At 39.8% G+C, this 26,129-nt stretch overlaps 1 protein-coding gene and 1 long non-coding RNA gene across 4 annotated transcripts in view; both read right to left on the bottom strand.

The window, feature by feature from the left end:
• The window catches only part of LOC144632717 (uncharacterized), a 74,653-nt gene extending 48,814 nt beyond the window's left edge, over window positions 1-25,839 (bottom strand). The window contains exons 1-2 of one of the 3 annotated variants that reach the window (XM_078491433.1): window positions 25,657-25,839; window positions 18,814-18,907 (exon numbers count right to left, since the gene is read on the bottom strand). In XM_078491433.1, the coding sequence (XP_078347559.1) occupies window positions 18,814-18,907; window positions 25,657-25,793 (231 nt within the window). In that variant the 5' untranslated portion in view covers window positions 25,794-25,839. The remainder of the gene's footprint in view (window positions 1-18,813; window positions 18,908-25,656) is intronic. The other 2 variants (XM_078491431.1, XM_078491432.1) reach the window with 2 other exon arrangements.
• Window positions 5,493-6,058, bottom strand: LOC144632736 (uncharacterized). The gene is made up of 2 exons (XR_013566935.1): window positions 6,007-6,058; window positions 5,493-5,680 (listed from the first exon to the last, which is right to left on the bottom strand). It is a non-coding gene; the product is annotated as an uncharacterized LOC144632736 (long non-coding RNA).
• Window positions 25,840-26,129: the final 290 nt, after the last annotated feature.

Below are 26,129 nucleotides of genomic sequence, written 5' to 3'. Positions count from 1 at the left end.
TGGAAAAGAAAGCGAATCCCTTGAACATATCTTTATCTCTTGTCATTATGCCAAAAATTTCTGGGCAGAGGTTATTAAGTGGCTCTGCAATTTAAAAGTCAATGTGAAAAATCTTAACATAGAGAAATCTTGCTTGGAATGCCAGGTTGTGAAGACGATTTTTTTTTTTTCAATCATGTAATACTTACCGCTAAACATTATTTGTATTCATGCCGTTGTAAGAACACCTATCCTCTCATTAATGTTTTCACTGCTAGACTAAAAAAGATTCAAAATCTTAATGAACTACTGATTGCGAAATCAAAAAATAATCTCTCTAACCATACTGCGAAATGGGGCAAATTTCTAAGATTAAGATTTATGCAGTTAAACTACGCTTTAGACACTTCTTATGCATATTAGTGAACAATATTGGGTCTGTCGTGTGTTGTGATGTAGTGTATGTGTGCTCAAATACATGTGTTTCTGAATGCGTGTAATTGTAATATATTTAAAAGATTCTAATTGGGCTTTATATTGTAACAAAGGTAAATGATTCTCTTTAAATTGAAATATTACAAGTAATGATTTCATCTTTTTCCCCGCTGTTTTAAGTGATGTAATGTAATGTTTATTGTAAGTAGTTTAATGTGTAATGTATATTGTAATTAGTTTTAATCTTATGTGAACATGTAAAGTGTTGTAAAAAATAAGCAGAGTGCTGAAAAAATAAAAAAATTACAAAACAAAAATATTCAGCCACTTGAAACTGGGTGTAACCAAGGGCCTAAGCAAATCGATCAGGGTGCAGTTAGATACAGCCTCCACTTGTAACACACTGCCAGAAAAACTTGCTCAATCATTGATCCCTCCTGGGTATAAGATCACAAGCTACCTCACCCCAAGTAAAGCGACCTTATTCACCTATGACAACTCTAAACTCACACCAATGGGTAAACTAGAGTTACTAGCTGAAACCACAGCAGGGTACCACCTCCTCACATTTCATGTCTTGAGGGACTCGCACATACAAGCAAAGCCACCCCTCCTGTCTGGCTCAGACTGTCTGAAGCTGGGACTAGTGAAGATCCGTGCAGATGAAATTCGTTCACTTGGAAAATCACATAGCACTGCCACACTCCAGACACCCCACCCTGAGCCCTCAGTAAAACTGCCAACAACTGAGAACTCGCATGCCAGCGACATTCCTAAGTCATCAGTACCAATACCAGCATCACGGATGTTTTTGACATTTCGCATCCAAACACATCGTTGCCATCCCTCCCTGCGAAGATGACTCTTGAGTGGGTTCTCACAACACTTCCTGATGTGCATACAGGGTTGGGACAGTTTGGAAATCCTGTTTCTTCTGATTTAGACCCAAAAGTCTCCCAGTCTTTTATTTCATGCCCAGAAGAGTTTTTTTACATTTGGTAAATACATGCAAGAGTAATAATAAACAATCAAAAAGAGCACAGCCACTTAGAAATAGCTAAGGCTAATCGAGCTAAAAGTGGCTGGGCCAAGCCGAAAAAAATATTGCAATAAAGTTACAGAGTATAAAAAAACGGGACACGATTTCCATTCACACACACACACACACACACAGACAGAGAACGGACGTATACAAAACATGGACCCGGGTCAATGGACCACCCCTGTGGACCCGGTCCATGGACCACCCCTAATTTTTGAAAGCAAATAAAGTACACAATGGGCAAAGGGTATAAAATTGACGGCATGTACTAAAACACAAAACAACGGAACGATACCACCGAAACGAAACGACCGAAACAAGTGAAACCCCTGCACCTACCTAAATGAAACCACCGAAACAACTGAGACGACCGAAACAAGCGAAACAAGACAAAATCACCGAAACAAACAAACCCTATTACCATTATTGAGAGCTAACCGTAAACAAAGGGAACCGAAGTGCTATTCAGGCTAACTGGAGTGAAAGGTGCAGCCACTCCAGTTAGCCCAGCCTCGTCCCCAGGCCATACCGCGCTATGCGAGTGAGCGGAGGAGGACTGGAACCGAGCGCGATAGCGCGAGGCCTGGCACAAAATGGCAAAAAGTCCCAGTTTAGCGAGAAAAAGTCCCAGATAATTATAGCTCGACGAAAATGTACGTTTTTCTGCGAGGAAAAGAAAATATTTCTGGTTCATGAGAAAACTGCATCCCTTTTGAACATTTGTGGACGATTTTAGATGGTTGAGACGAACTGTAATGCCGTTTTTTCCTGCCTTGCAGAATGGTATTGGTCGTATTAGAGTTAAGAAAATTATTCTGTTATCATTAATTGTTTTCGTTCACTACTCGTAGTGATACATGGGTCTACATGTATCTAGAAGTTCTTTGTGGTAAGCAAATTACGTTCGCCAGGTACTAGTAACTGTGGTAGTTTTATTTAAACCTGAAAGGCGTCGATCTCAATGTTTATAGAGCTAGGGTCGGGATTTTCGACCTTTGTTGTTTACTAATTTATGTGCGAAAACAAAGAAACAATTCAGCTTACTTGAGAGAAGAGGGCTTATACCCCGATGCATGTAAGCTTGTCATTGATTACCTGTAAATTGTTATTTCGCTTTTAAGAGAAAAAAATAATAACCTAACTCTCGTAAACCAAAACTTTATTTGATCTTGTTGTAGCCTGTCTTTTTCTTGTATACTCTGGCTCATTTCATTAGCAGGAGATGTTAATCCAAATCCTGGGCCATGTTCAGGTAATATATTACAAGTACGCTTCAATCATTTTCGTCAATTCAATGAGCTTATAAAATAAAAATTACAGCTGGTCATGACTTATTGCAGATTCCGAGTGTGAATTAATAACATTTCCATTGTGTAGATCCACTAAATAGCCAACAGTTCTTGTCAGCCCAAAAGGTGTGAAAATTTATTTCAATTTCCCTCAGTTGCAGAGTTAGCATTTCAGCTGAAGTTTATATATTTTGCTGCCAATTTTTGTGTAGTTTTGACAAATTCACCTGCTGAGATGTCCAAAAAGAAACAGAAGTGCACTGCTTTCTCCTTTAGACAAGGTACATACTGTATCATTGTGATTTTACTGTTATTCACCGCTCTAGTTCAGCTATTGAGCACTTTGTAGCAGATGAGAATTTCACTCCATTTTTTGGTTATATACTGTTTTTATATGTTTATTTGCAAATAAATTAAAATATCAAAATATATAATGTTTAAATATTGTTTGAACCGCTCCAGAAAAGCTGGTTACTGGGGCTTTTGGACCAGCTTCTTTTTAATTTGTGAGCCCCATTCTGCATTTTTGACAGCCCAGAAATATTTGTATTTTTCCTCACATGGGTACATTGGCTATTTTTCCCATTCCTTAAACTACCACCTTTTTAACTCATACTTGCAGAGATATTAAACTGAGCTTGACTGACACACACACACATAAACACAGTTCAGTATACAAAAGTATTTACATGTATTCAACTCTGGCAATATATACTAAAACTAGTAGTAATTGGAATTTAGGGGAGTGCATTTGGTAGGGTGGGGTGATTTGGGGAGGAGGCAGGGAAAGCTGGAGGCAGTGGAAAGTGTTATATTATGTTTTCATATTCTCTTGATATTTGAGGTCTGTCCATAGAAAATGTATGACATTGCCAGCTGATGAAACCTGATCTGCTTGTACCAACCCATCTGTCTAAAGCATAAGAGAAGAATAAAGCCTTTTGATTGATTGTGCCAAGCTAAGTGACTAAAGGTCTTTAATGAATCCAAATAGAGTACATTGTATATCTAGAAGATACTCTGGATAATGTTTTTATAGTAACAATATAAATATAACATTAAATAACAGTAACAAACCACTTTTAAACTGAAATGTAGCCATTCTAAACATTTTGATACCAGTCCATTAGGAACAGTTTTTTGTTTCCTTACAATCATAATCTTGTCAATGCTTAGTGGCCGAAATGATTTTGGTATGTTAGGGACTGGTCAATAAGTATCAGGGGGGTGGGCCGGAGCAATTGGAAAAGTGGTGGCTCAAAAATTTGTGACCCACCCCTTCCGTCTGGCTCAAAACCGACTAACCCACCCCTGACAGGGGGTTGAAAATTACATGACCCACCCCCTTTGCTAAAAAAAAATCAAGGGACCTATCATTTCTTTATCATCTGTTAGGGGTTGGAGATTTTTTATTTGACTTCAGCTTTTTAAGTGAAATTTCCTACATAGACTTTTTCCCTGATGAACACTGCTGATCCATGTACGTCTTTTTTCCATTTCTTGACACACCAAAGAAGGATGAATTTATCACTTCTCATACTAGCCTATTGTAAGTTTTCCACATATTTGTGTGTAAAGTCCATGGGGAAATTTAGACACAAACATATGCAAAAAAAACTGAATCAGTATATGATATTAATTCATAATCAATTATATATTGAAGAGTTCATATTTTTATACAGAAATTAATAACATAAATAAAATACAACCACTGTCCATCATTCATATTTTCAAATTGTTTGAGAAATATATCTTATTAACCACGCGCGAGGACCGTACTGGGCGAATATTAGCCCGAGGTCTTGACAGTACGGTCCCGAGCAAGCTTGGTTAATAAGAGATTTATTACACGACTAGAAACTTTGTGTAGTGGAAAGCTACCTGGTAGATGTCGTGGAAAACAATGTGCGGCAGAACTTTTACGCTCGCTATTTATTTCTGTGTTTAAGGTCATTTCATTTTCAAAGCAATAAAAACTCCGAAAAAATCTTGCAAAAGAATCTAGCAAAAATCTTGCGCTAAATCGCGAGGGAATTAGCGCGGGATCATCCGGGACAAAACCCGGTCCGATACTTGGAAAATATCGGCCCTCGCGGGACCGGAAATTAAGTAATCTGATTGACTGATTTAGTTATTAGCCCTCGGAATAACTTACCCTAGTAAAAATAGCCCCGGAATTCCGGTGGAATTCCAGCGGAATTCCAGGTCCGGGGAGGATTCCAGGTGGAATCCGGTGGAATTCCGGGTAAGTGGAGCCCGGAATTCCGGAGTCCGGTGGAATGCCAGGTCCGGAGTGCGGAGTCCAGTGGAATTCCCGGTAAGGGGAACCCGGAATTCCAGAGTCCGGTGGAATGCCAGGTCCAAATGCGGGGTCCAGTGGAATTCCAGGTAAGGGGAACCCGGAATTCCGGAATCCAGTGGAATGCCAGGTGCGGAGATCTGGAGTCCAGTGGAAAACCGGGCAAGTGGAATCTGGAATTCTGAGTCTGCTGGATTTATATGGAGATTTTGTATTTCTTTGCTGCACCCAATGCCATGATTTTCCCCAAAATTCATTATGAGTGAGAGTTCAATCAAAATGATAGGCCAAATAATAGAGCTTCTGACAATCTACACAATTTTTTTCGTCTGTACAATTATTGCATACCGTAAGTCTCAAAAAATACTTGAAGACATGGTCTAAATGGATCGTTTCCACTAATTAAGCTTAATGTCTTCGCTAAAATACAGTCAGCAGTACAAACAAGTACAAAGAATAAAACACATTTATTTATATTTGTCTCAGTGGCCACTTGAGTTCAACGTTTATAAAATGTAAATAAAATGAGATAGGTACATATTCTTGTGGCTTAGCAGCTTATCAGTCGATTGAAGCAGGTTTATTGAACGAGTGTGTGGTAGCTCCACGGCTCAACGCTGGTTAACAGTGGATAACCTTTTAAAAGAAACTTTAGATTAATGAAGCTCACTCTATTCCAATCCAACAAGAATGCACGTGCGGTCATGCAAACACTGTGAGTAAACAATAGACTTGACTCTTTACCGAATCAAACCGCCGAGCCACAAACTAATGTCCTGTGTTCAGTAGTTTATAAGTTCTTCTGCGATGGAGAAATAGTAAATCCAAGAAATCCTTTCGTTAGATCTTCATAATCTTAAATAATATTCAGTGGCAGCTCGCCGTTCGTTCTGTGCGCCAAATCTAAATCAAATCAAATCTGCTAAATCAAGAGTTGGGTTGAGACTACAGCACACACTTACCACTCATTGCCCTTGTAAACAGGTTATGTCACTCATTCTTAAGTTTCTTGCTTCATTTTTAGGCGAGGACGTTAGTCTCGAGCCTTATGTTATGGAGCGATAAATCGGTTGGGTTTACAACGGGCGATGTGATGATTCGAACCGAGGGGGATTGGTAACTAAGAATATGGCTTGAGATTTGTTTTCCTCCGCCATCTTGGTTATTCGAGACTTTTTCACAGCCAGAAGCCTTGACTCGAAGTAAGATTAGTAGCTTAAATTTTTTTTACGCTCACTTACAAACATATTGAGATATCATAGTACACAAAAACCTTATCGACACACCGAACTAAATTGTGGTTTACGAGCTGGGAGTCAGCTGGCGAGTGTTGTTTCGGCAGACCTTTGCCTTTCAAGACTGAAGTTGAACTGGAAGCATTGAAAGCAATATAAGCACGGCTAATGAAACATCAGGATTGATATATTTGTGATCTGAACTACTGGCGACATTGTAACCTGAGCTTTAACTGAAGAGGAGAAGTGCAGAAGAATGTATTGCCACAACTGCTGAGGTGAGCTATCAAAAATTTATATCAGTTTGCTTGTACATGTACTTTATTGACTAACATAATGGACAAAGTATTTATGGAATCGAAATAACGATTTTAAAAGGCTAAATATCTGCTAGATGTTGTTAAATTTAATTTGCTGGAATTTATAGATTACTAAGCATTGAGAGAGCTTCATTCGCGATCCCTTCTGTCAACAGAACGTTTTCGTATACTACTAGGTCAGATTTCAACATTGATTTTAATAATGGTGTGCAAAGCAGCAGTAAATATAAATAAGTGATTGTAAAATATGGATACAAACAAACTTATTTCAGGCTGATAACAGAACTACAATTGATCACATTTATACAAATCTAAATAAATCAAGAGTCCAAACTGGTGTTCTCAAGACACACTAAAGTGACCTTAAAGGTAGGTGGTTTAATAGCAACCAAAAAAGAGTATATACATTTTTGTAGACCATAATAACTAGTAAATGATTTAAGAAGCATAGTGTACATGTAGAAAGATGTGTTTCAGAAAAAAGAAAAATTTAAGTAGCTACTTATGTTGCAATAAATTGTTGTAGTTAATCAGTCTTAGTGTCTAAACAAATATGTATAAAACAATTATTAAATTTTTAAAAATTGATTTTTTCTTTTATTATGTTTACAGAACAGAATTAAAAAACAACAGAAAACATCCATAATACAGTTTTCAAAGAATCCACTGACAGCTGTGTTTTGTCCTAATTGCTTCAATCTGTTTAATCTGCACTTTGTCAAGAAGCAGCGTGAATGTGTGAATGTGGCTATTGCATTGGAACTGCTTTGACTGGAACTGGTTATTGGCCTCTATTCTGCCTCTATGCAATATATAGAAAGCCCAATCCTCACTATGAATGGCAGATATATTTAAACAAAACACAGCGAAAACCATGTAGCAATAACACCTAAGTAAAAAAAATAAACTGTGTAAAACATCTCTGGATTTGCTACTGAAAGATCCTTCAATTCAAATTCATTACTGGCAAACCACTGTATCAACTCTACTTCCTAGACTCCGCATGTACTGTTGGACTTACTTGCATCACAAATTGTACAGAAAGTGCAAACAACTTTCAGCCCCATTTAAATTTAACAAGAGTAAATCAAGATGCTATATCAACTTTACTTCCTGGAAACTTGTACTTCCTTGCACTGCGTGTTTTACCTCTAAATGATATTAAGTTTTTGGACTTACTGCACAAAATTTACATTACAGATTGTACAGTGAGTGCAGACAACTTTAAGCCACATTTAAACAAGAGGCAATCTAGATACATTATTTCAAGACATTTTATTCTTGGCAAAGTTGTGGAAGTTTCCTCGCTGTCTAGTAAAGTTACAAAATATGTTGCCTTCCATTGTGAAAAGTCGTGATAAAAGACATCTTATTAGAGTTGTACGAATTAAATCGTGTCAATTTTGTGATTAAAGCAGCTTACAATTTGCCTTTTATTAATTACAGTAACATTGGTTAGAAACTAACCTTTCCTTGGAATGCACAACTAAAAACACCACCGGAAACAAAGTACTATATTTTAAAATTTTATTTACCTGACAAACCCATTTCCCCCCTTTTATAGCAAATGTCTCAGTGTCTCAACTTTCGACTTACAGTGAGGAGCCGAAAAGGGTGACCACTTTTAATGTACTAACAATTTTCCTTGCACGAAAGAATGTGAATTATTTAAAAGTGGTCACACAATTGGGCTCCTTGCTGTAAATCACACATCTTTTGGACTCGCATTTTCACTCAATAGACATTTTTGGCTTTGTCAGTGTAAATTGCCCATTTCAAAATCACATGATGCTCCCCAGAGAACTTGTTTTTAACTATCTGAATGCCAAGAGAATTTTTCTGAATTTGAAGAGTGATTCTCAAGAGTGATGTCACAGTCTGAAAAAGACAACAAAAAATCGAAGCCCGAAAGGTCTATTCTCAGTTCTTTGTCTGGAAGTTTTAACATACTGACTTGCTTTACTGGAATGTCCTCGCCTTAGTATGCATTGCATACCGGTTATAAATATCAGCAGCGTTTAGTAATATTCCATTTACGTCCATATTTTGCGGGCGATGTCCGCCACACAAAGTCTGCCGCTGTCTGCAGTTTCTTGCATTTGCTCCTTGAAAGTCTGATCTTAGTAAATCCGCTCCGAAAATTAAATCGGTTTGTTAGTGTCAGTATAATCCTGGATAGTAGAAATCCTTGATATAAAGAAAATGTTTGTTTTCAAAGACATATTTCCAAACAAGCCATGAAAATTCTGCATGCTTTCACTCGGTTGGATTTTCGTGACAACACAAACTGAAACGTGATCTCTGACATATGAGACGTTTTAATCTAATTGGTCAACTTTGAAAAACGTGTTTAGTTTTCCGCCTGTAATGAGACCTGAACGTTTTATACTTGGCCGTTTCTTTAAGCGGGAATCGTCTGTCCTGTTTCTTCATGTAATGTGCAGTTTATATAGGTAAACTCCTTCCTTTCTGCTGCTGGAAAAAAAGATTCTCTGCAGCGTTGTAAACAATGTAATTACCTGACGTCTTTTCATCGGAGTGGAATGCGTAGCGACGCCGTGTCTGTCCTGAAATGTTTCGATGTTTGAAACAGTTGTTCGCGTGAATGAAGTGGTCTCGTCAGCAATTGTGTTCAGCTATAAATTATTTCATTTCCTCAAGAAATGAAACAAGGCAACGATAGATCTTTGCATCGGTTTGTGGAATGCGAAGCGACGCCGTCTCTTTGTGCTGAAATGTTTCGATTTTTGAAACACTGTTGTATGCGTGAAATGAAGTGGTCTCATCAGCAACTATACTGTGCATGTTCAGCAATGATTTTATTACCACAAGAAATGAAACAACCTACGATCGATCAACTGAGAGGTAAGCACTTTTAAACAGTTTGTGTGCATGAATACAAATTAACACGGCGATTACAATCGCGAACGAAAACAGTTGGTCATGCGATCAAAGACATTGAATATCGCATCGTTTTATTATTTGTAATTCGCATGTTAACCACAACCAAGAATAAGTGTATCTTTCTTTCAACTTTCTATCTCAAGTTAGATTCACTTAATATGTACATGTTACTGTAGAGTTATAAGAATAGTTGTTAGTAAATAAAAAGGTTGAAAGTTACAGTGCATGTTTGTTTTTGATTTAAAATTTTTCTTTCGTTGCATTCATTTCACCGTGTGCAAAATATTCTTTGCATTTATAAGTACATTGAGAGTATATAGTAAACATTGTAAGGCTGCTTTTCTATTAAAAAAATCCATGTTTTCACTGCTCCAGTTCAAACAAGAAAATCAGTAGTGCTACTAGCTAATTCCGGCGGTATTCCGGCAAAACTCCAGTCGGAAAAGCTTCGACCCAAAATTCCGCTGGAATTCCGTCCGGACTTTAGTACAGAATTCCGGCGGAATACCGGGCTGAATTTTCACTGGAATTCCAGCTGGAAAAGTCTGGAATTCCGGCGGAATGCCGGCAATAATTCCGGGGGAATTCCGGCCGGAATTATCATGAAAATTCCAGCTGGAATTGTCCGGAATTCCGGCGGAATGCCGGCAATAATTCCGGTGGAATTCCGGCCAGAATTATCACGGAATTCCAGCTGGAATATTCCGGAATTCCGGCGGAATACCAGCGGAATGCCGGCAATAATTCCGGTGGATTCCACCTGGAATCCACCCGGATTCCGCCTGGAATTCCAGGCAAGTCCAGGCTGGAATTCCGGCGGGATTCCACCGGAATTCCGGGTCTCTTTTTACTAGGGTAGTCGTGTAATAAAAGAGTTTACTGGTATTTAAAGGCCTAAAGCCCAGCGTGAATCTATGCAGGTTGAAGAGAGTCAGGTAAAACTAATGATATGATTACAAGCCATCTAGGGGGGATCAGGGGGTATGCTCCCCCGGGAAAATTTTATATTTGGGCCTTTTGAAATCGCTAGAAATTCATTTAAAACTGCTTATATGGAGAAATTTATCAATTTTATATACTGATGAATACAACTTTTCTTGGAACTATAACAGTTAAAAGTAAGTGAATAAATAAGATGACCCACCCCCTACGTGTAGATCAAAATTACATAACCCACCCCTTTTCGAGGGCTCAAAAACTGATGACCCACCCCCTTTCTGCTCCGGCCCACCCCCCCCCCTGTACTTATTGACCAGTCCCTTATAGAGTCTCACAAGTCTGAGGTTCACAAGAGAGAAGTTGAATCTGTTAAGCAGCTGAGTTGACACATCACAACTCGGTATCGTCACCTACAGTAGGCGAATTGCAGCGTTTGTTTCCCAGAAAACAAACCACTACACAGCACTAGCTTTAGTCATATATTTTGCTACTGATACTTCGAATAAATAGTTACAACTTCACTTACCTTGGATAAAACTGCGAAAAATATTCGAAAAAAACGAAGGCAAAGGAGCAAAGAAAGCACACACGAAAGCTCAGTTGAAAGTACTGATGGATTATCAGCTTTGAGCCTTTTATCTTTTCACCGCTGTTGTTGTTGTGTAAGCGAGAAGCAAAAATACTCATCATACAACTTTCCACGAGCGACCACTATTCTATCTCCGTTCACCAACAGAGAAATCGATCGATAGAGACAGCTCCCATCGCCAGTTACAGTTTTTAGTGGAGCATATTCTTCAAGCTCTTTAGATGGTGCATAAAAATCGACATTTAATTTTTCTACCTTAAATAAAAAATCTCTAATTACTTCACGAGTTTGCTGGAAGACATAGATGAAGGAATCCCAGCCTAATTCTGACGCGTTTTTAAGTTCTTCAAGAAGTTTACTGAAGTTCAATCGTTGGACAGGCTCCGCCATATTGGATTTGCCGTTTATTGCCAGGCGTCCTAGGCGAACTTTCCCGACAAGCTTGGCGGGTGACGTCACATCCAAATTCACCGGGGACGACTGGGGACGAGGCTGCAGTTAGCCTAAAATAGCACTCCGGTTAGCCTCAATAGCACTTCAGTTAGCCTGAATAACGCTCAGGTTAGGCTGTCATTCTAGTATAAGGGACATTACTTTGGGTGTACCTCAGGGTAGCATCCTAGGTCCTGTACTGTTTCTTATATTTATTAATGACCTACCCTCAGCTCTACAGGACACTGTGGCAGATATATATGCTGACGATACTACAGTTAGTTATTCCACCGACTATAGGTTAGCACCTTGGGCCGTCAGTGACAGTCTCCAGTCGGATTTGAATAAACTACAAAAATGGTCAGATAACAACAAAATGATTCTTAACGAAAAAAAGACCAAGACAATGCTCGCCACGGGTAAATGGCTTGAGAAAAGAATGGGGCACCAGCAGTTGCAAGTTAAATTAAATGCCACTGAGCTCGATCAGGTGAACTCACAAAAACTGCTGGGAGTCACAATCGACTCCAAACTGTCCTTCGATGAACATATCGATGACCTCTGTAGAAAGGTTTCCCAGCGTATTGCTGTACTGAAAAGAATTAAGAAATTTCTCCCTTTTCAACAAAGGATAGCATATTACAACGCGATGATCAAGCAAGACATGCTCTACGCCTCCGTGGTGTGGTCGTCGTGTTCTCTGGGGAATTTGCAGAGGATTCTTCGCCTCCAGAAACGCGCTGCGCGCGTTATCCTTGACGCCGACACACGAGCGAACAGCGTTGAACTTTTCAAGATTTTAAATTGGCTTCCGGTTCATCTCGAGGTTAAAATAAACATCTTAACACAAGTGTACAAACGTATTAATGGCCAAAGCCCATCCTATATGAACGAACTTTTAGTGCCAAACTCTGAAATAAATGAAAGAAATAGTCGATATGGCTCTGTCAACTTGGCCTGCCCCCGTTTCAAACGAAAAACCGAAGGAGGGCGATCATTTAGCGTGAGAGCAACTAGACTTTGGAACACTCTTCCCAATTTCTTAAAGAAAAGTGAGAGTCTACATTGTTTTAAAAATGGCCTAATTGATTTTTACGCATCTAGCCTTAAGGACATTCATCATTTTACAGTTTTTTAATTCTTAATCCCTATTTTTAGAAATTTCTGTATTTTAATTCAAATTTTAAATTGTATATATTATGTAGTTGTAATTTGTAATCCGAGTATATATTATGTAGTTGTAATTTGTAATCCGAGGGCCGCTTGTTTGTCAGTAGTTTTTACTGTTTGCCGTTACCCTCTTTTAATAAAGTTGATTGATTGATTGATTGTTTACGGTTAGCTCTCACTAATGTTAATGGGTTTTGGTTGTTTGGGTGATTTTGTATCGTTTGCTTCGGTTGTTTCAGCGGTTTGTTTTGGTGGTTTCATAGGCCTACGGGCACCTTCGGACCTGGGGGGGGCGGAGACCTTATTGCCCGAAAAAAAAATTGGCATGGGTTGAATAAAGAGGCCTATATATCCTGTCCCCATTCTACACTTTGATTTTCTTTCGAAAATTAGGGGTGGTCCACAGGGGTGGTCCATGGACTGGGTCCACAAGGTGGTCCATGGACCGGGTCCACAGGGGTGGTCCATGGACCCGGGTCCCTGTTTTGTATACGTCCTCGTACCAGATCCAACTGAAGGAAATGACGAGTACAAAATCGCCGTCAAAGCGCTCACGGACTACTTCGAACCTCAGAAGTGTGTTGATCACCATGTTTACGTCTTTGGTCAGGAAATGCAGAAGTCCGGAAAGTATCACCGAGTTTTACACCCATCTTCAACTACTGGCACGAAAATGTGTGTTCGCCGATACTGACCTAGAAGTAAAGGGCAAATAATCCAAGGTACCTCATCAATTCGTCTTAGGCGCAAAGCGATCGAGCAAAACCTCAACTTAGAAAACCTGCTCAAGTCTGCTCGGGCAATGGAAACCGCGGACGGACAAACCAGTGAAATGCAAAGACAGGAATCGCATTGGGTTGGCGATAGTCGTAGCAAAACAACCGATGGTCTGAATAAAGGGAGCTCTGACCGCCCACCAAGATCTGGTTCTCCCAATACTAAGTGTGGTTTATGCGGTGGAAATTATCCACATCAAGGAAACTGCCCAGCTCAAGGAAAACGATGCCTGAACTGCGAAAAACTTAATCATAAGAGAAAACCCTCCGGTGGCAGACAACAAAGGTATTGCGCAAGGTTTGTGGATATAGAAGACCCCTCTGATGGTGAAATCTCAACCCCAGCAGGTGCTGAGAGTGACGACAGTGAAGAATATACCTTCGAAATTGGCACACAGGAACCCCAAACTGCCAAACCTATCTTTCAAGTCAGGATTATGGACACACCCATCCGTATAATGGCCGATTCTGGGGCAACTCGCTCAATAAAGCCATTATCAGGGAGCGGCCCATCATTCCCACCATCGATGATGTATTGGCTGACCTTAATGGGTGCAAAGTATTTAGCAAAATTGATCTTAACCAAGGATACCACCAGATCCCACTCCACCCTGACTCCAGGCCCCTAACTACCTTCTCCACTCACGTCGGACTGTTTCGCTACAGGCGCCTCAACTTTGGTATCTCATTCGCAGCAGAAATATTCCAGAAGAAAGTGAGTGATGCAATCCAAGGCATACCCTGTGTAAAGAATATCAGCGATGACATCTATGTTGGTGGTATTGACAAGGACACTCATGACCACCATCTACCGCAAGTATTCCACCAACTCCATGAGAATGGACTTACCATCAATTTACCTAAGTGTCAGTTCCGTGTTCCAACCATGCTCTTCTTCGGCCATGTATTCTCTGCATTTAAGGGCATGTCACCTGACCCAAGAAAAGTCAAAGCACTTCAAAGCGTCGCCCCACCAACTAATTGTATCAGAAGTGCGAAGCCTCCTCAGCTCTGCCGCATTCTGCTCAAGGTTCATTAAGGACTTTGCTCTGATAACCAGGCCTCTCAGGCAGCTGACATGTGACGGTATCAAGTGGCAGTGGACACAAGAGGAACAGTCTTCCTTTGAAAGTCTCCAAGCAGCATTATCTACCAAGACGACACTGGGATACTTCAACCCCAAGAAACCAACAGTCTTCCATCTTTGTCGATAGTAGTCCTGTTGGTCTAGGTGCGGTTTTGACCCAAAAAGATGAGTCGACCAAAGAAGTGACACCACTGCACTACGCTAGTTGCCCGCTAACTCCCACTCAAGTGAGGTATCCGCAAATCGACCGGGAAGCCTTATCGATCTACTGGGCCATAAAACGCTTCCACCTGTTCGTTTATGGTAAAGAGTTCAAGGTCATCACCGACCACAAGCCCCTCGTGGCTCTGTTTAACAACCCGTCTTCCAAACCGACTCAGCCAGGATTGAACGCTGGCTTATGGAGCTACAACAATACCGCTTCACTTTGGAGTACTGCCCTGGTGCTTCAAACCCAGCCGACTATGCTTCGAGGCACCCAGTTGGAGATCCAGAGTCTCACAACTATGAAGTAGAGTCTGAGGAACACATTTCTTTTGTCACAAGGAATGCTGTACCAAAAGCAGTCACACTGTCTGAGATAGAATCTGCTACTGCAAAGGATCCAGCGCTTCAAGCTGCCATGTCCGCCATCAAATCTGGCTGCTGGCACAAAGCTCCACCTGGTGTGTCACTATCTGAACTGTCACGCTATGAACAAGTGAAGGAGCAGTTAACTTGCACAGACACTGTCTTGCTGAAATCTGATCGCCTTGTAGTACCCGCTGCATTGCAAGAACAAATCATTGACATTGCTCATGAAGGCCATTTGGGCATAGTCAAGACGAAAGCCCTCCTGCGAGAGAAGGTGTGGTTTCCTTGCATGGATAAGATGGTGGAAACGAAGGTTAAGGCCTGTTTACCATGTCAAGTTGTTACCCCCATTTACACTAGGGAACCGCTTCAAATGTCTGTACTACCTGACAACCCGTTTGATGAAGTGAGCATTGACTTTGCGCATGTGGATGGTGAGACCCTGCTCCTGTTGGTTGATGACTATTCAAGATTTCCGTTCGTAGAACCAGTGTCATCTACGTCTGCCAGTGCCGTTATACCAAGTTAGATCATTTGTTTGCTACATTTGGAACTCCCAGTGTAGTCAAGTCAGATAATGGTCCACCCTTCAATGGAGAAGAATTTGCCAAGTTTGCCCATGTTCTTGGTTTTAGACATCGCAAGGTCACCCCGCTTCCGCCGAGAGCTAACGGGGAAGTTGAGAGGTTCGTGAAAACTATAAAGAAATGCATCAAGGCTGCCAAAGCAGAAGGGATAAATTGGTGAAAGGAGTTGCAAGTAATTTTGCGCAATTACCACACAACGCCCCACGCAACGACTGGTGTTGCTCCTGCTGTATTGCTGTTCAAGCGTCCTGTTCGTTACAAGCTACCCCAAGCAAACCACCAACCCTGTAGCTGAGATTCTCCGCGAACGTGACTCCTCACAGAAGTCCAAGATCAAAGCTCATGCTGACAGCAAAGCCTATGTGAAACCCTGTACTATCTCTCCTGGTGAAACTGTGCTAGTTAAGAGACCATTTTCTGTATCAAAGGGCAGATCCGTTTATGATCCTACCCCCATGACTGTTGGGAGCAAGAAAGGCAGTATGATAACTGCTGAAAGTGAAAACCACACAGTAACAAGGAATTCTTCATTCTTTAAGAGTCTGAAGCAACCAGCCACCAACTATGACAATGCCGAGTCTCAGGGTAATGGTTCCAGCCCTCCAATTGACGAAGGGTGCATACAGGAGCCGCCGCCTGTGGCCCCAACTGTGAATGCTCCGGAACCTGTGCGGCAGAAGGTTGTGACAATTCCTCATGACCAAACTGGTCTGCCGAGCTCAAGTAATTCTGTTCCTGTTCCAGAGAGTCAGACTCATGCCTCTCATCCTGAGAATCAGCTACCATTGCGCAGATCTACCAGGAAGCGAACTCCCCGGAAGATTCTAGACTTATAGTTTGAGTTTAAGTCAGAACTGTACACCACAACGGTGTGACTGTTGAACTGAAAGCCTTTGCTTTTGGATATAACATTTGTTTCCGTTTGACTTTGATTAGTGTTGAGAAGTTAAGATCTGTGAACAGTCACCGAGTTAATTCGATTTGTCTTATGGCTGTATACTTTAATCGTTGTTTTATTTATTGTATAGAGAGTTTCCAACTAGAAGGAAGGAGATGTAATGTTCATGTTAGCTCCGGAAGTATTACAACCGGATATCCAGAATTTATGTATCGCTAGGAATTATGGGAAGTGTTCTTCTCTCCCACCAACATGGTGCCATGATCCATGTGACTGAGTCTGCATTAAACCAGTGTTTATCTTCATGTATCTTATGCATCTGTTGTCAATATTCGGAAAGAACTTTACAACCTTTTTTTTGTCGCTTGCTTGTGTTAAAATCTGTAGTTTTGATTGGCTTAATTTGTCATGATGTCAGAAATGAAAAGGAGGCCAAGGCTTGTCTTGGGTGGTTTCGGGCAGCACAGTTGTCAATGCCAGGGTTAAAGGTACAAAAACATTTGCCTCTTACAAAGTCAATTAGGAAGTCAAGGTTAACGTTAGTGGTTTGGCACTGTTTAGTGCATTTAAAACTAAAATGACAACTGTTAGGGTTATTCAGATACCTTTCAGGGAATTATAAGCTCAGCACAAATTATAAGAGAAACAACATGTCAGAAATATTTTGTACCTCTCAGGGGTGAAAATGAATCGGTCAGCTACGCTCACAAAATTAGTTTATTTTAGCGTTCTTTAATGAAAATTCTTTTGGCCATCAATTTGACTTTTTATATAGGAGTGCCGCTAGTAGCAAGACAAGACAAGACAATTATGTTTATCACTGACAGGTCTAATATTGTCAGAGTTGAATACCGATGTTGTCCATGACAAATGTTAAAGCACAAAAATAGTCAATCTTTATCATAGGCGTACAAGCAATTTTTTGCAAGGGGGGGCAGTGAGACATTTGCCCAAAAAATTATTGCAAGTTGCCCAAATTTTTACGGAACAGTCGAGAAGAAAGGAGGGTCATACGATGCACTAACATAGGCTTACAAATGAAGTGAAAAATCTTACATAAGAATCTATCAAATGAGCTCATAAAACATGTTAAAAGAAATAGCTGTCTCTACCATATCGACGGCCGAAGATATCAACAATACGATCCATGTCATATATTGTTGACTACAGAGTTGGAATATGCCCATTAAATGCTAATAAGTGCAATGACAAGTAATAAATAAGGCCAAGTTGAAAAAAAATTTTCTCGTCTGGATTTCTAAAAAAAAAAAGCGGGCGGGCGAATCTTTTGTTCGAAAATCTATGTTTTTCTGCCGTCGTGAAATTCTCCAGGCCAGAAGCGAACTTTCAAAATAAATCCTGCAAGGTAATTGACCTATCCAGTACGGACCTAGCGTAACAAGGATTTTAAGTTTTGGCCTTAGTTTGTATGAAAACATAGACAAAAGCCATGTCTTACTCCATACAAAGTGAAAGCAAACATTGTTGGTTTTTGTTCGTTCTAACTTTTCCAAAAACAAATAATTAAAAAAGAGAGGCGCCCCCCCCCCCCCAAAAAAAAAAAAGAAGCGGGTAGGGACGAGAAACATTTGTTTTGTTTTAATTTTTTTACTTGGCCTTACTGGCACGTTGTCACCCCATCAGATGCTGCGGAGGTAAGTTTTCAAAAACGCGCTGAATGATCGTTCTGCAGAAACTGATGTAGCAGCTATCACTGCATGAATATGAACCACGTAAGGAAACTCTGAAAACCAATCAAATAGACCATTCTCTTGCATTGTCTCCAGCATTTTAATTCTATAACAGTCAAGTAGCCTAATCCACACACACCCGACAAAAACTCGCGCACATTTTCTGCTCGGCTTCCATAATCTCGCTGTCAATTTTGTTAAATTTAGCAATGCAGAGAAGCTTTTTTCAGGTGTTTTAACCTGTGACAGATATTTGCAGTACAGTGCCTAACAGTAAAAAAAATACAAATATGTATTTTAAAACCAGAAACTTGTCAGGTGCTATTAGCAACCACTGCTTATGTGAATTTAACTGGCTTTATTACACGCCAACTTCAGGTTAAAATAGAAAATAATCTATCTCTTAGAAAAAATAAACTTCTTTAAAATCTGGTTTTGCCCAAATTTCTCTTGCTGCCCAAAAATTTGGGGGGGGGGGCTGCTGCCCCCCCTGTCCACCCCCCTCCGGCCCGTACGCCTGTGATCTTTATGTGCTGGGAAAATGATATTAAATGCACCTATAACTTACCGTTAGCTTCCACTCCATGAGCTTGATAACTTCTTCTTGTGTTAGGAATTGTTCCGGTCTCTTGTTAATTTCTTGTGGTAGCTGATTCTGAAACCTACACATTGTTTAAATAAATTTCATTCACATTTACTTACAAAAATTATTATTACAATTATACCATTGCTGTGTTTTACCATGCAGAATAAAGATTTCTTAAAGCAAACCCACCAACCAGCAAGTTGTACGTTTTTGGGGGATGGGGGATGCAAGACACTGGGACAGGGGTGGTGTCAGGGAAGGATAGACTGGGGTTGGGGTATGGTGGCCATACAAGGACCAGACAACAAGCAACATTTTAAATGTCACGTTCGAGCAAACAATATTTTGGTTGTGATTCAAAGTCCGCTGTGGCTTAGGAAGCTAAATTGAAAGACGGTTACCTTAGGAAGCTAAATTGAAAGACAGCTAGATCCCGTACAAAATAACAGAGATCTTGGCAATCTCACTGAGATCTCGGACAAAATTTTGTACAGGATGGCAAAACAAACGTGGAACGTTGTTTTTATAACTCATGTGCATAAAGCTTTGGAACATCACCTCAATACAGTCACCTTGTTACTACGGTTACCTCATCACAGTAACCAAGGTCACTTTTTTGTCCCAACATAACACCCATACATTTTTTTATAACACTGAACCCTGTTAATGCAGCTAGGTGCCCTGTTAATATGGCCAGCTACCACATTCTGAAATCCCAACCTGAAAACTCCTTTACAGTCAACTCTTAATTTCTTAACAGACACCTTTATAAGACGGACACCTGGCGATGGTCCCTGCCGTTTTTCAGTTATTTTACTGTAATGTAACTCCTTATAAGATGGACACCTCTGAAAGACGGACAACAGACACTTTGAAATAGACGACGGACACTTAAAAAGTGTTTTTTGTTAGCGAATAAGACCTTTAAACTTCGTATCGACATAAAAAAAAGTTAGTTAGCCCCTATTAGGACATTACACTTACCAAAAACAATCTGTTATAGCAGATTACTATTTTGAATCTGTATTTAGTTAGCTTTACAGTGATATGCAGATTTCTGTGGTTTCTTTAAAGTAGCACACGTAGGAAGATTCTCCCTGAAGGCACCCTATTTTATAAACAGTATAACTAAGCAACAAGTTTCAAACTCAAGATTTAATTTAAAATTATTATTCTCCCGATTGGATATAAGAGAGAAAGGAAGCGAAAGAAAAACTGCTTCTACAGTGTATGTGCACTAGCCAGGTGCAGGGTGCACTAGCAAGCGATCAAGCAACTAAAATGAATCCCCTGGCAAACTCTTCTTGTACCTATAGCATGATCAGTATACTATTTCTAGCATCAGGCAAAAACCAACTAGCAGTTCTTTCAAATATCAAGTGAAGGAAAATAATTATTACTAGTACTAAAAAAAACTGCACGAATTTGCTTGGGCCCTTGACCCAGAACAGTTACTGATGTTTGTTATAACATAATCAGCTGATGGTCCCCTTAAAATAAATTATTATTATTATTATTATTATTAACATTAAATACAAGCGGGTATTAAAACAAATGGCTAGAGGATCTAGGGGGAGACAACCTTATATATGGGCTATAATATACTAGTTATAAAGTGCTTTTGAGTGGTATACTTAAAGTGCCACTATGATCAAATTTTCGATTTCCATTTTTTACATTTTCATGTACAATAAGACTTTCTTAATCACCCTGCCAATTTTCAATCCATTCCAAACATCATAAGTCGTTTTATTTTAAAGTTTATTTCCGATAATTTATGGCTGCCATTAAACAACCTTGTTCCAAGGCTTGGTTGCGAATAGGGAGAAAATGACGTCAAAGGTTCCAAAATACCTCGCGTGTTGAAATTATAATAACAATGTGTATTGAATATCACGCGAAAAGAAACAAACACTTTAGACTTGTTTTTCGTGCAATTTTCTATGCTGATTGTTATTCTAATTTCAACCCGTGAGGTATTTTTGGGCTTTGACGTCATTTTCTCCCTATTCGCAACCAAGCTTTGGAACAAGGTTGATTAATGGCGGCCGTAAATTCTATGGAATAAATGTTATAATAAAGCGACTTCTGATGTTTGTAATAGATTGAAATTTGACAAGGGGAGTAAGAAAGTCTAATTGTTCACGACAATGTAAAAAATGAAAATCAAAAATTTAATCATAGTAGCACTTTAACAATTATTCCATGAGCACGCGTTGGATATGAGATGGTACATGTAGATTGCCAATGAGGCCGTGCACTACGCGCCTCGTTGGCTATTATGATCTCATATCAACAAGCCCGAGTGGAATAATAGTCTGGGATAGGGTATAGAAATCAGAGAGTTTTGGTCTAGAATAGGGATCATTTGCTGGGAAACTGATCAGTGGTATGAAGAATTAAGTCCAGAATAGGAATAGAAACTCAGAAAAAAAGAGGCTTTTCTTAACGTAAGGAGCGGTCCATACGGACAGTGTAGTGTTTGAGAGAGTTGTCACGTGACTCGTCACCAGTCGAGCTTGCAGGTCTGACAATTGTTAGACAAGACACGTCTGTCACGTTCTTTGAGAACGTAATCTGTCTATCTAAAGAAAAATTTTCCCCAACACATTGACAACGGTTTTTCAGATCTTGCAGTGACTAAGGGAGGTAGCAAGTAAATGGCATCACTTAGCAAGGTAGCTTTTGCACAGAAAATTATTCGAGTCAGCCTTGTGACATTCTTCAATAATGATGTCCGTATGAAATTGCTACCTGGCTGACGTCACAGCAAGCTCAAATTTTAATCACTCACTGCTAGTTAGCGTGACGTTTATCCTTTATATGTTTTAAATGTCCTCTCATTTTACTTCCGGTATCTCCGGAATCCATTCTGTTTGCGCGATTACCGGTACTCATATTCATGAATCTGTTGCCATCTCACTGAGTTGGGCACTGGCTGTAAGTTTTTTATCAGTTTATTTTCGTGCAGTACATTTATCTCATGTTGCAAGAACCTTTTTTCCCTTAATTGATTGCCCAGAGTGCGTCCAGCCTTGTCACGAATTTTTTTAACCCATTGCTTAAAAACAATCATGGACAATAACAAGCCAGTTCCAGTCTAATTTGCATATGTATGTCTACGTGCTTGTTCCACTTGACCACGCAATTAACTGTTTATGTCTGGCGTAGCGTTCGCTTTCCCACTAAACTAACTCCATTAGTGTAGTGTACAAACACTACACTAAAAAAAATCATCATGGCAATGCTGTTGACAGATGGTTTTGAATTAAAAGCACAAATAGTGAGACATTTCTAAAAAAAGCAAGTCCCATTTAGTATAGGGTTGCAAAATCAGCTGAACATGGTCTGGTATAGGGTAAGGGTTTCAGAGTCCCAGTGGCACAACCCCACCCAAAAATATACACAGTGACCCCCAACTACGACCTGCGGACTATGGTAGCAAAACAGTGACTGTTTAGTCACAGTAGGAGGATGTGATGAGGAATTTTTCAGCGCAGACAAAGAGCATGCAGTCTTAACACAGGCAGCCCAAGCTCCTAGGAATTATATATGAAGAGGAAAACAGAGAACCTAAAACCCACCGGAATTACCTCCAAATGGCATAGAAATACAAGTTATACACAGGTAGGTCGATTTTATTAAATCCTTTTCCAGGCTATTTTGAATTACTGGTACTTTTACGATCATTATATTCTCATACAAACTCATAACTCATACAAATAATAACGTTATTATGCAATTTCATTTGTTGACGGCTCCTTTAAAAGCTTGGGCTACCTGTGGTGTTTATTATCAAATGCACATTTTGAGCTCATAAAATCACAGGCGTCCCAAACTGACGATTCAAGAAATCAATTGAATAGGTCTTTTATGTAAGCATATGAATGATGTATGTAAGTGTTTGAAGGATTTATGTAAGCGTATGAATCATTTATGTAAGTGTATCGATAGCCTGCGAATACAGCCGCCTCTCATTCCTGTTGTTGCGAGACGCGAATGAGAGGCGGTTGTATTTGCAGGCTAGTGTATCAAGTGAGACGTCGCTACTTAAAGTGCGCTGTGTTCTGTTAAATTTTGGGCCGTTGGAGATTTGAGCGCTCTATAAGACTTTGTATGGAGTTTAAAATAACGAGGGTCTTCCTTTGTAGTTTTTCCGGCCTTTCCTACAAAACAAAGACCCTGCCAGTTTCATATCTTTTGGCATCAGAAAAAGCGTTTGAGCGAGGGTCTTTGTTTTGTAGTTTCACCCGGCCTACTCTACAAAATGAAGACCCTGCTGTTTTTGCGTGTGATAGCTCTCCGAAAAAGCACTTTATCCAAGTTTTAACTGCCTGAAATTTAAAAGGCCTAAAATAAATTAAGTCTTCGATCAAACATTTTCGTCCAACATCGTGTTTGTCACACACAACATGGGTGGCTAAACGAGCAAACATTGTTTGATCTGTTTACGGTCACTTTGTTCCAAGGTCACTTCCTTCTACATCAGAATGTTTCAAAGAATTGTAAGATTGTTTTACTTTTAAAATGACGAAAATGTTAAGAAAATCTTTTTGCTCGATGAAAATGTAAAGAAGAACTCTTTGCTTGTTGTTTTTTTTTGGAATGTGTACAAGCTTGAAACCGTGGGGGTTGAAATGTGTTCAATGACTATGTCTTTGTTAGAACAGCCTCATCATGCCTAAGTTCAGCTAAGTTTGAAAGTGTTCCAGCGTAAATGTTTACTTACTTAAGAAAAGATGTCTGATTTTCTTATCGTTTTTCTATTTTGATCAATGAAGTTAGAAGCATTTAGCTGCGGATGCAGATGGGTCAAACCTTATTCACCGCGCGACATAAACAAACTTCACACTACGAAACCTGCGCACAAATTTCCAGCACAGAAAATAACGAGGTAAAGTGGAGATACTCGCTAGTTTGAATTTTTTTATAACTATTTCAAATTAAATTTTTCTTTCTGACATGATCTGACTATATTGTGTGAAATGACCTGACTATTTTGTGAAACAACCTGACATGGAGCAGTGACTTTGGAATGAAGTGACTGGATACCGTTTAATCAAACATTGAACAAAGCGAGCCCACAGAACGCTTTGTGTGCATTACTCACAAAGATTTGGTTTCTGATTGGTTGCTTTTTCTCGCTGGGCTTTCTGTTTGCAGAGGTGGCTAAAGCCCCGGCTAAACGATCAAACATTTTCGTCCGACATCATGTTGGAAGAGCATGTTTGACCGCCACTCTCAACATTGCATTTAAATGGTTTCCCATGTTTGATCTAGATCAAACATTTTCATTCAACATTTTGCTTCACTCGCAAATGTTTGATCGTTTAGCCACCTCTGCAAACAAAGCAAGCTCAGGCGGGAAAAACCAACCTATCAGAAACCAAATCTATGTGACGTTGTGCCATAATTTCAGCGGTAATACGCACAAAGCACTATGTGAGCTCACTTTGGTAGATGTTAACCTGCGATCAGGCGTTATTTTTCTCACGGCGGAGGGGTCAAGGGAAAAATGAACACCTGATACAATCACTTGTCAAGTCGTCTGTAAAAAGTCCAGAATCTAGACTTTTTTCTGATTGGTCAGAAAACAAAAGGCAACATTTCTGGTCCAAAAATATCGCGCGTAGATGATTGTTATCATGGCGGGTGTTGAGCGGAATGAAGTAGAAAGCGAGTTCTTCTAGCTTTAGAAAATCTCTCAAGCGTTTTGTTTACAAAACATTTAAAGGCGAACAAAGGGAGTGTATTCGACGAATAGTTTGTGAAAGAAAAGATGTTTTGGCGGTGCTTCCGACGGGATTCGGCAAGAGCATGATCTATCACCAATGGTGTCAAAGAGTATACATCACACCACCAAAGACGCCAGACGATCGTGCCAGTGACGAAAACTACGACCTTGAAATGTCTGATCATGACCTGAGCCGTACACAAAATCAGCCTTTGCAGAAAACAAATTTTAAAAACCATCTGATCAGCTCGTTTAAAATGGGTAATTTAAACACGTGTTTGTGAGAGCAAAAATATAATCTGAAGGCGCTAATCACGCTTATCTGATGGCATTGCCAACATTCTCGACGACGTTGACAGATATTTCAATTAGGGGGCGGCAGACGACTTGACAAGTAATTGTATCAGGCTTTCCTTTTTTTCTTCTTCCCTCCGCCGCGAAAAAAAGAAAGCCCGATCGCAGGTTAGGTAGATGTTTGATCAAACATTGTTTGCTCGTTTAGCCACCCCATATTGTGTGTGACAAACACGATGTTGGACGAAAATGTTTGATCGTTTAGCCGAGGCTTAAATGATCAAACATTTGCGCGTGAAGCAAAATGTTGGATTATTAATCCAACATAACATAACTTAATGATATACTATCCAATGTTGGATTATTAATCTAACATAGTTTTTGCTTCACGCGCAAATGTTTGATCGTTTAGCCAAAACATGTTTGATCTAGATCAAACATGGGAAACCATTTAAATGCAATGTTAAGAGAGGTGGCTAAAAGGTCAAACATGCTATTCCAACATGATGTTGGACAATAATGTTTGATCGTTCAGCCAGGGCTTTAGGTCTTCGTTTTGTAGACACCCCTTAAAATGTAACACAACACCACGCACTTCAAGTAGTCACGTCTCACTTGATAGGCTTACATAAATCATTCACACGCTTACATAAATCCTTCAAACGCTTACATAAATCATTCATACGTTCACATAAAAAAGCTATTCGATCGATTTCTCGAATCGTGAGTTTGGGACGCCAGTAATAAAATGATCATTATGAAACTAACGACTTACGAGCGCATTCCGATATTCTTACCAATTATCTAGTTCCAGAAGTTTCACTGCTCTTTCCTTCTTTTCTCTTTCGGCTTTAAGTTTTAATATTTTTTCATAGAGCTCAAATGTTTCCCTCCACGGTTCGACTTCACTCGCGTTATACAGACTGTTAGCCATTTTGTCAATCTCGAGCCCAGAGTCAGTCTATGTCGGTCAGCGGTACGGGACAATCTCGAGGCTCCGCGGTCCGTCAGCGGTTGGTCAGCAGTAGGGTCGCCGGTAGACACTCTGGGAAACTGAAATGTATTTCTCTTTCTCTATTGGCCCTCGCAGAACAATAGAAATCAACACGGAAGTCTAAAAATCTTCCCCGGAAGTAAACCAAACCGAAAACCCTGGAAAAACATTTTTTTGTTTTCCATGGTCAAATGTTCAGAAGTATCAGCTTAATTTTGTAAAAACACCTAAGAAATCGTAATATGGTGCTACATAAATGAAGTATTTTCTAATTCT

Source organism: Oculina patagonica, chromosome 12 (assembly GCF_052425735.1).
Source record: "Oculina patagonica isolate OP01 chromosome 12, crgOcupat, whole genome shotgun sequence".
Classification (NCBI taxonomy): domain Eukaryota; kingdom Metazoa; phylum Cnidaria; class Anthozoa; order Scleractinia; family Oculinidae; genus Oculina; species Oculina patagonica.
Note: the sequence above shows the minus strand (reverse complement) of the source record. Positions and strands in the feature narration are given on the sequence as shown.